Source organism: Anguilla anguilla, chromosome 13 (assembly GCF_013347855.1).
Source record: "Anguilla anguilla isolate fAngAng1 chromosome 13, fAngAng1.pri, whole genome shotgun sequence".
In the NCBI taxonomy this organism is placed as follows: Eukaryota; Metazoa; Chordata; class Actinopteri; order Anguilliformes; family Anguillidae; genus Anguilla; species Anguilla anguilla.
Genome location: NC_049213.1, coordinates 27,961,067 through 27,972,246, shown reverse-complemented (window position 1 = coordinate 27,972,246; position 11,180 = coordinate 27,961,067). Strand labels below are relative to the sequence as shown.

General features: G+C 44.0%; 1 protein-coding gene across 2 annotated transcripts; it reads right to left on the bottom strand.

The window, feature by feature from the left end:
* Positions 1-662: 662 nt before the first annotated feature.
* Positions 663-9,930, bottom strand: ppp4r2b (protein phosphatase 4, regulatory subunit 2b). 2 transcript variants are annotated; one of them, XM_035389341.1, is made up of 9 exons: positions 9,774-9,930; positions 8,837-8,918; positions 5,141-5,311; positions 4,665-4,758; positions 3,956-3,993; positions 3,416-3,490; positions 3,102-3,242; positions 1,814-2,109; positions 663-1,468 (listed from the first exon to the last, which is right to left on the bottom strand). In XM_035389341.1, exons 1-9 carry the CDS (start codon positions 9,829-9,831, stop codon positions 1,119-1,121), a joined length of 1,305 nt encoding a protein of 434 aa, XP_035245232.1. In that variant the 5' UTR covers positions 9,832-9,930; the 3' UTR covers positions 663-1,118. The 2 variants fall into 2 exon arrangements, with proteins under 2 accessions (XP_035245232.1, XP_035245233.1); XM_035389342.1 differs by lacking the exon at positions 9,774-9,930 and adding an exon at positions 9,152-9,740.
* Between the last annotated feature and the right edge of the window lie 1,250 nt (positions 9,931-11,180).

Here is an 11,180-nt window from a genome sequence, read left to right as displayed (position 1 = left end):
TGCTTTCAGCTGGCATTACATAGCTAAGAATAACTGGCTGCCAAAAAAGTATGTTCAAAAAAATAGGTCATTCGGTTGAAAAGTTCATATAAATTACGGTGGTTCAATGCACCCCAAAATTATATATCTTGTATCTGACTCTGGTACAAGGTAAAGTTACTGTGTAAGATTGCCATCTGATGCAATCAAGCAGTGTAATTGTTTGCGATGATGACCTGCGCATAAAAAAGGAGAGAAGGGGGAGCTAGTGTGAAGAGAGACGCAATTCTGGGACACCCAAAAAATCAAACATTCTCTAATGGATGCAAATATACAAACCTAAAAAAAAAAACAAAAACAAAAAAATAAAGCATTCACGCTACAACCGAAACTCGAGTCAAACAAAACGCCTCTGGGAAATAAAATCAGTCATGTTTTCGAGCACTTAGCGGGCGGAAGCTGCATCTCTCGTCAGTGCGGGGAGCGTCTCCGGGCGCTCAGACCAAGCAGCGCTCCTGGAATGTGTTCTAATCCTGGTCTGAGAGTGGTGAAAACACACAGGGGTTAACTGGTCAGGGGACAGTGGCCTCCCACCCGCCCCCCCCCCCCCCAAGAACCCCCACCCTCCCACCCAAACCCAACCCCACCCGCACACCGGTACTCCTGACGCACACAAACCCACAGAACCGGAGAACCACGATGTGAAATGGAGGCATCCAGGCAGCTTATTTTTCCTCTCTCTTTTTTTTTTTCGTACAAACGAAGAGGTACACACACCCAAAGTGACAAATGCTGAAAGGACGACCGAGTGGAAAAACCTGCCGGGAACAGAAAGAAGGCCTGCATGGAAACAAATGTCATGAGCTTCAAAAAAATTACTGTCAAAATAACGACTTTCCAGTTGGAAAACATTTTAAATTGCAAAAAAAAAAAAAAGAGAAAAAAAATCTATACACAAACCACCGACGAGTGGCCTTCTGGAGGCGGGGGCTGGGGTTCCAACCAACCCTCAGGGAGCCCGTAGAAGGGCAGCCCTCTCCATGGAAACTAAAGGTCCACTGTTTGTTTTTTTTTTTTGTTTTTTTACATGGATCTCGCGGCTGCTGTCTGATACAGTGTATAAAGTGGAGGGAGCGTCGCTAGTCTTGCTCCATGGGCTCCTCGCAGGTGTCCGCGACGTGCGTGCCGCTCTCGGCGGCGCCCTCTGCTGCCGACTCGGGCGTACTGCTGGAGGAGCCGGGCTCTCCGGACGCGCTGTCCTCGCTGCTGCTGCTGCTGCTGCTGCTGACCGGGTCTCCCGCCTCGCTCCCCTCCTGAGCCTCGGGGCTGGGAGAGCTGTCCGCCGGGGCCGGCTGCTGGGACTGGTCCATCTCTCCGCCCTCCTCCTGCGCCGCCGCCTCCGCCGAGGCCGAGGACACCTCCCTCTCCGCCGCCTCCTCCTCCTCCCGGCTGCCTCCTGAGGAGGGCTCCGTCTGCGTGCTGGAGGGCTCTGAGGAGAGAACGCAGGGGCGGTGAGACGCTACACCATCATCTCAGAAGCTGCTCTGTTTTCCCCATGCAGCATGCACCTGTCTGTCTGAACACCCCCTACACTCACACTCACACACACACACCCCACACACTCACACTCACACTCACACTCACTCACACTCACACTCACACTCACACTCACACTCACACTCACACTCACACTCACACTCACGCTCACACTCACGCACACACTCACGCACACACGCACACACGCACACACGCACACACGCACACACGCACGCACACACACCCCACACACCCCACACACCCCACACACCCACACACACACGAGCGGAAACCCTACCCTGGTCTTCAGACGTGACGCTGCTGGCCGCTTCGCTGTTCTTCTCGCCCTCCTCGCGCACGTCGGAGGAAGACTCCGCCTCCTCGGGCATTTCCGACGAGCTCTCTGCTTGGGCGGGACAGGCCGCCTCCTTCCCCCCTTCCTCTTCCTCGTCGTCGTCCTCGTCCTCGTCGTCTCTGTCGAACTTGAGCCTCTTGACCTCGTGCTGCTCGGCCTCCATGGCGTCCTCGTCCTCCTGGTGTTTGTTCTTCAGAGGGCCCCCCGGGGTGCCGTCTCCTTCTGACACGGACGAATCGCTGCGCAACACACACACACACACACACACACACAATCAATTCTGTTCCTGCTTCTCATAAATCACCAGCTAACTTACACCTGACATATCGAGCCACATTAGCAAGTTAATTATATCTTCCTACAGCTCCAGTTAAACAAACAAAACCAATACACTCCCCCATCCCTTGCCTTTAATATGCTTGTCATTGCCATTCGAGGGTTCAGAATTCATATTATTCATAATTTTGCTCAACTGTGAAAAACACTTTAAAGGGGGGCAAAAACACAAACTGGTGTCAAGCCTAAATCGGTCAGTGGCATGAGTACAGCTCACTTCTGTTCTGGCATTTTGCAGGTACTGTTAGAGATGTGGACAGTAGTGCTGAGGCATAAGCTCTGTTTACAGGCATTTTGCAGCCTCTTCCCGCTGTAGCCATGGTGAGAATGGCGATGGTGACTGTGCTGTACCATGGTGAGAATGGCGATGGTGACTGTACTGTACCATGGTGAGAATGGCGATGGTGACTGTGCTGTACCATGGTGAGAATGGCGATGGTGACTGTGCTGTACCATGGTGAGAATGGCGATGGTGACTGTGCTGTACCATGGTGAGAATGGCGATGGTGACTGTGCTGTACCATGGTGAGAATGGCCATGGTGACTGTGCTGTACCATGGTGAGAATGGCGATGGTGACTGTGCTGTACCATGGTGAGAATGGCGATGGTGACTGTGCTGTACCATGGTGAGAATGGCCATGGTGACTGTGCTGTACCATGGTGAGAATGGCGAGGGTGACTGTGCTGTACCATGGTGAGAATGGCGATGGTGACTGTGCTGTACCATGGTGAGAATGGCGAGGGTGACTGTGCTGTACCATGGTGAGAATGGCGATGGTGACTGAGCTGTACCATGGTGAGAATGGCGATGGTGACTGTGCAGTACCATGGTGAGAATGGCGATGGTGACTGTGCTGTACCATGGTGAGAATGGCGATGGTGACTGTGCAGTACCTGAGAGGGCTGCCGTCTCCCATCTCTGTGGCCGGCGCCTTGTTTTCCGTACTGTCCGGAAGGCCGTTCGTGGCCAGCGAGCTGGAGAGGGAGAGCTTTGGTCGGTTGAGTGGTCTGGGTGTGCCTGGCCCGTTCACGTTCCTTCAAAAAAAAAAAAAAAAAAAAAACAGTAAAAACACAAAGGAATAAAGTGTCCAGTCTCAGCACACAAGCTGCTTCCTCATAGTGACAGACCCAGCACACGAATCAAAGGCTTCTTCTGAAAGGCGTCTGGAGTCTCTGTGCTTTCCGTAAACCAGGCCTACTCTTCTCACCTGTCTGAATAAGTCGACGAATTCCCGGGAAACATGACCCCGTTCATCCGGTTCACAGTGGTGGATCCATTTTTCCTTCAGAACAGGAAAACAAGTCTTAAAATCAACAAGCGCAGGTGATTTAACACGCCTGCTTCTTCACACCAATTGATGAAAGGCTCAGGGGAGCTTAGCACAGGCTCAGGAGCGTTACATAAGCTAAGCGGCATTGCTCACAACAGGCAGTAAAAAGGCTAAGATTTGTAATGCATATTCACCCAGAAATAACACCTTTTTTTTTCCTCCCTCCACAGGCTGAGCGACAATGGGGAAAACACAAATCACCCGACAGCACGGGCCCACACTTAAGAGCCGAGCGCCTGTAAAACCCGCAGCCTTAGGGGCAGGACGTGCGCGTTTACACAAGACCGGCACGATCATCAAACGCGAGACAAACGCGGCGGGATCACGGGGGAATTAGCATTGATTGCGTGCGGTCTGCGAGGAGCGTTCGGTTGGCAGGATCTTCACAGGCGCGTGTGCTCGTGTGTGTTTACTTACTCAGACGTGGGGTAAACACAGCTGACCACCATCACGTTCTGTAAAACAAGGAATTCAACAGCTTATTACAGCTCAACAGACACCTCGCAGACTACCTGCCCACAGCACCTTAAAGTAGTCTATTCTCATGGATATAATCTTTAAATGCAAACTGACACTGCACTTGTGTCACTAAATTTCATGCGTAAAAATTTGCTATACCTTTCACTCATAACTGCACTCAAATAATTAACAAGCTGAATGTGTTCAATGCAACAGATGAACATTACCTAAAAGAAGACTGCATAGCCTTCTATTTGTTAATAACAGGGGCTATCATGAAAGGCTCCCACCTGCCAGAGATTATATTCAGACATTTACAGAGAACATTCCATGTTCTGATATCTACATTCCAGTCCATAGTTTCCATTAAAGTTCCCTTTATTTCAATGTTCTCCACACACTCAAAGTTTTATAGTGCAAAGTTTGATTTAAAAAGAACACGATTATCCTTCAGGTATTCAATAATCGCAGTATTCTATGTTTGTCTATCAGCCCTATAAGCATTTGACAGCCTTCTAAAAATCAATACACATTCAACTGCTGCAGTTCAAAGGCTGCTCCTTCCCTTTCTTCATGATTCATTTTAGAAGAATGTTTCTAATTTTTTCCCCACCACCTGTGATTATACGGGGTAGGGCATCACCTGACCCGAGGAGACTGAGCTCACCTTCTCCACCCCCCGTAGAAACTTGTCCGTCCCCGTGTAGTTCCTCCTGGGCTCCGTCAGCAGCTCGCACAGGCGCTGGATGGTGAAAGGGATTCTGGGTCGAGAAGAAATCAGAAATTCAATAACATAAAACCTGTGGTGCAGAAAGAATCGAATTACTTTGCGGCTTTTATAGCGCGAGCGTAAGGCCGAGAAACTGCGTCGTAAATTGCGATTTTAAATTGCAGACGCTGAGGAACTGTGCTCCGTAAACCTTGTGCGATGACAGCAAGCTCAAAACCATCGTGCCTTTCAACCTCTGAGACACCGTCAGCAGATGGCGCCATTGCATCAAGATGAGCGCCGTCAGTCAGACAGATAACCTTCAGCTTCAGACACCGATCAACTGAGACAGTAATCGTTGCGGAGGGACAGTTAACCCACATTTGGGGACAATTCCTGGCATTTAACGTTTCTTTCATAGCGAGGCGACTCACCCATTGTAGCCATTCACTATTTTGAGTATCCTCTCCTTCATCTCTTCAAAAGGAATGCACTCGACGTTCGGATTGGCTGGCCCCCTCTGCTCTGGGGCCGAAGCTCGAAAATCATCCATCACCTTCTCCAGTTTGAAGAGGAAATAGCTTTTAAACTGTGACCACTGAATCCTGGGGAGGCAGGAAAGCGCACATAAGCAAGTCGCTCTTTTCAAACTTAATCGAAGTGGTAATGGTCTAACCCAAAAAGTAGTTAAGCTGTAGCTAGTTTGTGCTCATTAATAATCCAAAATGGAAGAGCAGAAATAAAAAATAAAAAAGCACCCATGGAATTTTAGGGAGATACCGGACACAGTAAAACGCCAGTCCAAGAGGCCTTAAACCATACACAGCACATACTGTACTCTCTCAGGTCGGTTCCATTAGTTTAGGGAACAGGAAGTAAACAAATAAACATGGCTGACTTTATAACAGCATGCATGTTTGAGGCGTTAAAGCAACCTTTCGAAGGGCAAATACAGAACTGCAGATATTTATGACAGTACATTTAATATGACATTTGCAAAGGCTATTCACAGGCCAAAGTGGTGTTACACAAGCAAGTCCACAGTTTATTTCAGAGGAAATGCTTTAGGTCATCTAGAGTGCCATCAACAAAATACACAGGCAGACTGCCCTGGCAACAAAGTGCAGATGGAACCCGTTCAAACAGACAATACAGGCCTAAAAAGGCAGGACTGGGGCATCCTGTTAATCAATGTTTGGGGAGGGGGGAGCACTAGAAAACAATAGAGCAAATGCCATCTGTTTGTAAGTGTCACTCCCATATGAAGTCCAGCTCGAACAAATTCTACATCTGAACACAGCGGCATCCGCCAAAATGGGACTTGTCATTTACAACAGTCAAAACACTCCTTTTGGACTTTGATAAGGCAGAAAAACGATTAAGTTCTACCATGGATAGTGTAAATACCTTTGGGCCAGCTGCTTATTTAGCGTGTGGGCGGCAGTGCAGTATAACGGGTAAGGAGCTGGTCTTGTAACCAAAAGGTCACAGGTTCGATTCCTAGGAAGGACATTCATTGCCATTGCAATGTAATGTAACGTTGTTTCTATTCGGATATGCCTTTGAACATGAGATTCTCTGCTATATATTAAATATGCAACAACTTTAGAGTACTTACAATAAAAACATATTATTTAGCATAAAATAACACAGCTTTTACACCCCATGCTAATAAACTTAATGCTCCTTTTCACTGATGCAAGATTTCTGTGACATACTCATAGACACACTGAGGGAAAACTACCATACCACTCCATCAAGAGAGATGTTCCATCACCTTCCTAAGCACAACTCCAATAAGATCTGGGCCATTGCACTCTCCATACAAACAAACCTAACTTTAACTTCATTGTTCCAAGCTAAATTTAGTTTACAGCAAAGACGAAAATACAGCTTAAGAATTCATAAGAGAAAAATAAGAAAAAATAAGAGCGCTTAATTAGATAATCAGAGTGCACACACTTCAAGGGTTAGTCCTTAACAATTAAGTTGTGGGACCAGATTCATGATCGAACTGAAATTCAATCGAAATCCCTATGGGAAACAAGCATTTGAAATACACCAAGGGAACCCATGGCAGAAGAAACTTTCGGGTTTGCCCTACAAAAACACGTCACCACTGAGGCATTCTGTTGAACTGCAACACATATGATAAACCAAAAAGATGAAAACACCAGTAATGTCCTATGTACAGGAGCCTAGTGGAGATGCAACAAATGGTGATGAAACATTAACTCAACATTCTTGGTTCATGGGAAGAAAAGAAAAAAAAAAATCAGGATACGAGATATTTACCCAGGGCATAATACATTAATCCTAACATGAACTGGAAATGGAACGGGGCTAAACTATCCAAATGCAGTATGCAGCTTGTCCCCTATCCTAATAGGCACAATTTAAATTGAAAGGTAGTAAAATGTTGAGCTAAGGAATGTCGAAACTGAAAGTAACAAAGAAATGCCCATTTATTTTGAGAAAAAATACCAGTACTTACAAACCATAAATGCTGAGTTAACTTTAATAATAATTAAAATACTGTGGTCTGGGGTGACATAAGCTAGCCTGTGTCTCGAGAGTTCACTTCCTTCATCTGACTGAGGACAAGTGAATGGACAGAAACTGTGGGACAATTAAAGGGGGGAAAAAAGACTACACTGAATGTATATGCCTCAACAGGTAAAAAGAGGGGTAAATAAGTGACAAAAGACATGAACATCAAACTATAAGGACCATAAGAGCAGAAACCAACTCACAACTTTCAGGAGCAAGCCTACTACAATCTGTACTAGACAGGAAATATTAAATCAAACTATAATAGTGAGTACTGGGGTGAGAAGTGACCAATTGTGAATAAAGAAGAAAAAAAACAACAATTATTTGCCTCAAAACAGAGTATTAGACCGGTACGCACATGCAGATGCAGTGTTACATAAATACCTAGCTCATAGAGCCACTCTAGAATAGGCTTGCATAATCAACTCCACCCTAGTGTAAGTTTGGGCCACCCTTATCAGAGTAAGTTTAGTTCAGGCTCTTACATTTGAATGTGCGAATCCAGCAGGCTATGGAGAGGTTGTCAGGCATATCTCATTAAAAAGTGACACAACTTTTTAAAGACTTAAGACTTTTATAAATAGTTGCGGTAACTGATTTGCTTAAAAGGCAGGTAGGCCGTTAATTTCTGGAGAAAGCCTAAGCATGTGAAGAATTTTAAAATGAAGATGGTATTAAACGGGATGTCACACACACAAGGCTATTTTATGAATGCTGTCAACATAATTGACATGGAACACACTAGGCTCAAAATAATTTATTATTATAAACATTCAAAGCAGAGTCTAAAAATCCGAAGATTTTAGTTCATGTCAAGGTTTACTATGACTGTCAAAATACCTAAATGGCCATGCAATATGCATAGGTTACTTTTAAAATCAAAGCCACAAACCAGTGGTTAAATCCCAGAGAGCCATAAAAGAACACCAGTATGATTTAGCCAACAAATCTTCACATCCCGAACAGCAAAACTCCAAAACTCGAACAAACACCTGAATTATTGCACCTGTCAATTTGGCACATCTCAATCTTTGTATATATATATTTTTTTTAACTCTTGAATAAACATAGTAACACGACCAGAGATTAACAGTAGGTGTTGCTATTTAGGGTTACAATATTTGTACAAAAAAGCCTTGAGGTGTTAAGATATCAGAAAAGTAATGACAAACAACTGCCATACTACGACATGAACTTGCTATTCGATGGTTTCATTCGCTGCTGGGATTGTGCATACAATGTCAATGTCCACAAGTCATGAAATTAAGTGAGCTAACTTTCTTTGTTTCCCGTTAGAACTAAATGCAAACTTGTTACATGCGTTTGTGTGCTTCTGTCGTGCGTCTCATTTAAGAAACTATGATTTTAGTAGTATGATTGCACAAATCATGCATTTTATAAAATGCAAGGGAGTCGCCGTGCAAAAGTGGTGGCGACTATTGGAACTAGCTAAATACGTGCATACTCACAAGCTCGCCGTACAACCAGGAGAGCGTGTTCCATTCCCTACTCTGGAGACGTAAACAGGCCTAACGTAGGAACGACCTGCGATAAACGAGCTATATCTAAATACTTACATCGTCTCTCCGGTCTTCGCAACATGGCACAAAAACTGGTCCAAAACGGGGCACACGTCTTTCTTCCCTTTCTTATCGAAATCTGCATTGGAGTAAATTGACATATTCAACGGTTAGGCACTAATTTAGAAAAGAAAACGGAAGCACCATAGCTACAGTTTAACGTTAGCTCAATCATGTATGCCTTGTCTGTAGTGGAAAAAAGTTAGCTCGCCAGCTAGCCAAGACGGAAACATTAGCTAGCTAAAGAGCCAACTAGCAAGCTAATTACAAACTATCAGTTTAGCCAGCACTAACAAAATGTATATTACCTACCCAACGTTCCACAATTTCCCGACTTCATCTCGACCAAAAGCGATTAACTGGCTATTGTTAGAGCTACATGGTTAAACACTCGACTAGTTTTGGGGAAAGCCTACACATAGCTGAACAACTGTCTACCATTAGCACTGAAAACGTTAGCCAATTTTATCATGCCATATACCTAGCTAACAGTTAGCCAACCAGCTAACGTTAGCTATGAAGCTAACAAGCTAATTTAGCTAACCATATTGAGCTAACGTTCGTTAGCGAATAAGAAACGTTGAAAAATACATGCTAGTTAGCTAGCTTGCTAGCAAGGCAATGTTAGCGAACGTTACCGGCTTCAGGGATAAAGGGCAGATCGTAATACTCTCACTAATTTAAAACAACTGCCATCACTACGGGTAATCACCAATAGTGTTTCAGAACTCGGATGTTATATTTAATTACATGTAGCTTCGTTACTATTAGCTAAATAGCGATCTAGCTAACAGAAGCATTCAACACCTCAGCTAGCCAGCTAGCTAGCAACTACATTAGTCTGGGAACTGCGTTGAAATTCTAAACAATTTCACACAACGCAAACTCTCACTTTCCCCGAGTACTAGTTAACGACCAAGGCACGTCTATCAACCTTTCAGAGCCTCCAAAAGCGTGTCGATTTCCATGTTTGTGGTGTTTTCTCTGTCCATCTCCTCCTGAGTCCAACAGGAAACAGAAAGCTGGCAGCACCGTTCGAGACACAAAAAATCAGCACTTCAATATGGCGCCCGTGATGTCACTACCCAAGTGCAGCCTGGTTACAACAAACTGTTTAGGTACGCAACAAGGCAATACGAGCTTTATTACAAAAATAAATAGTCTCTCTTCCACATGTTGCGTGTTCTTGGAATCAGTTTGTGGAGAATGTTTGCTGGGAAAAAGCTTGGCTGTTGCCAAAATATTTGCTGGTTATTAATATAAAAGAAGTGTCTTAAAAGATAATTCATAAATTATACCTAGTTAACCATTACCTATTTTTTTTTTTTTTTTACAGCAAACATAAATGTTAATTGCTCTTTCTGTGAATCATCTCCGGAAACAGTATTGCACCTATTTTTGGGATTGCCCTTATTCCAAAATACTATGAAAAGATGTCTGTCGTTTCACTGTTGACCATATTTACTTGTTATTTTGTTTGAACGCATTGTTTTTGTGTCCATAAATGCAATAAGAATTTGAAAAAAAGTATTATATAAATATATTTAAATTAATACTAATGACAGAGTTTCATATCAATAAATGTAAAGAAACCCATATTCTAAATACTCTATATGGAGATTAAACGTTATATGGACACTATTATGAAGTCTTCAGAAGTGCTTAAAATGATTGATATATGTTGTGCTCTTTTTTTCTTTTTTCTTCTTTTTTTGTATATACCCCAGCATTTTTTTCTCTTCTTTCTTTCTCCTTTTAAAAACTTCTAATGTCTGCACAAATCACTTGAAATTCTGTGTATTTTTGAAAGGGTAACTTGTCCCATTGCTGCGTATCCTCATTTTTGTTCATAAAAAATAAATAAAATAAAAAAAGACCGTTTAGGTAATTTAACAACTTCTTCTACTTCTCTGGCCATTTTAAAACACCAACAGAAAGGCACATACCGCCACCTACTGTATCGGAGTGTTCAATAATGGCATGCACCAGTATCTTCTAAGTAGACTACGAATGTTGTCGCTGGCACACCTTGCAACACTCACTTCATCAGCCGCTTGAACGTGAATGCCATTAGCATTATGTTAAATTTACACGGCCTTTCCCCACATTAAAGGCCATCTTGGAGCATGCAGCGGCAGTGAGGGGGACCTGCCAGTAATCTCTATGTAGGTCGAGTGAACTAAACCAGGACGAATCCCCTATGCTGTCTGATCATCAATAAGGGGAAGCGGTTAAGAGTCTTTTTCAATTACTGCACTGTCTACACAGTACCAGAGAGAGCCATCTTTTTTTTTTGCTTACCAGCACTGCCTGGGGAGGCCCACAGGCTTTCAGAGGGGCA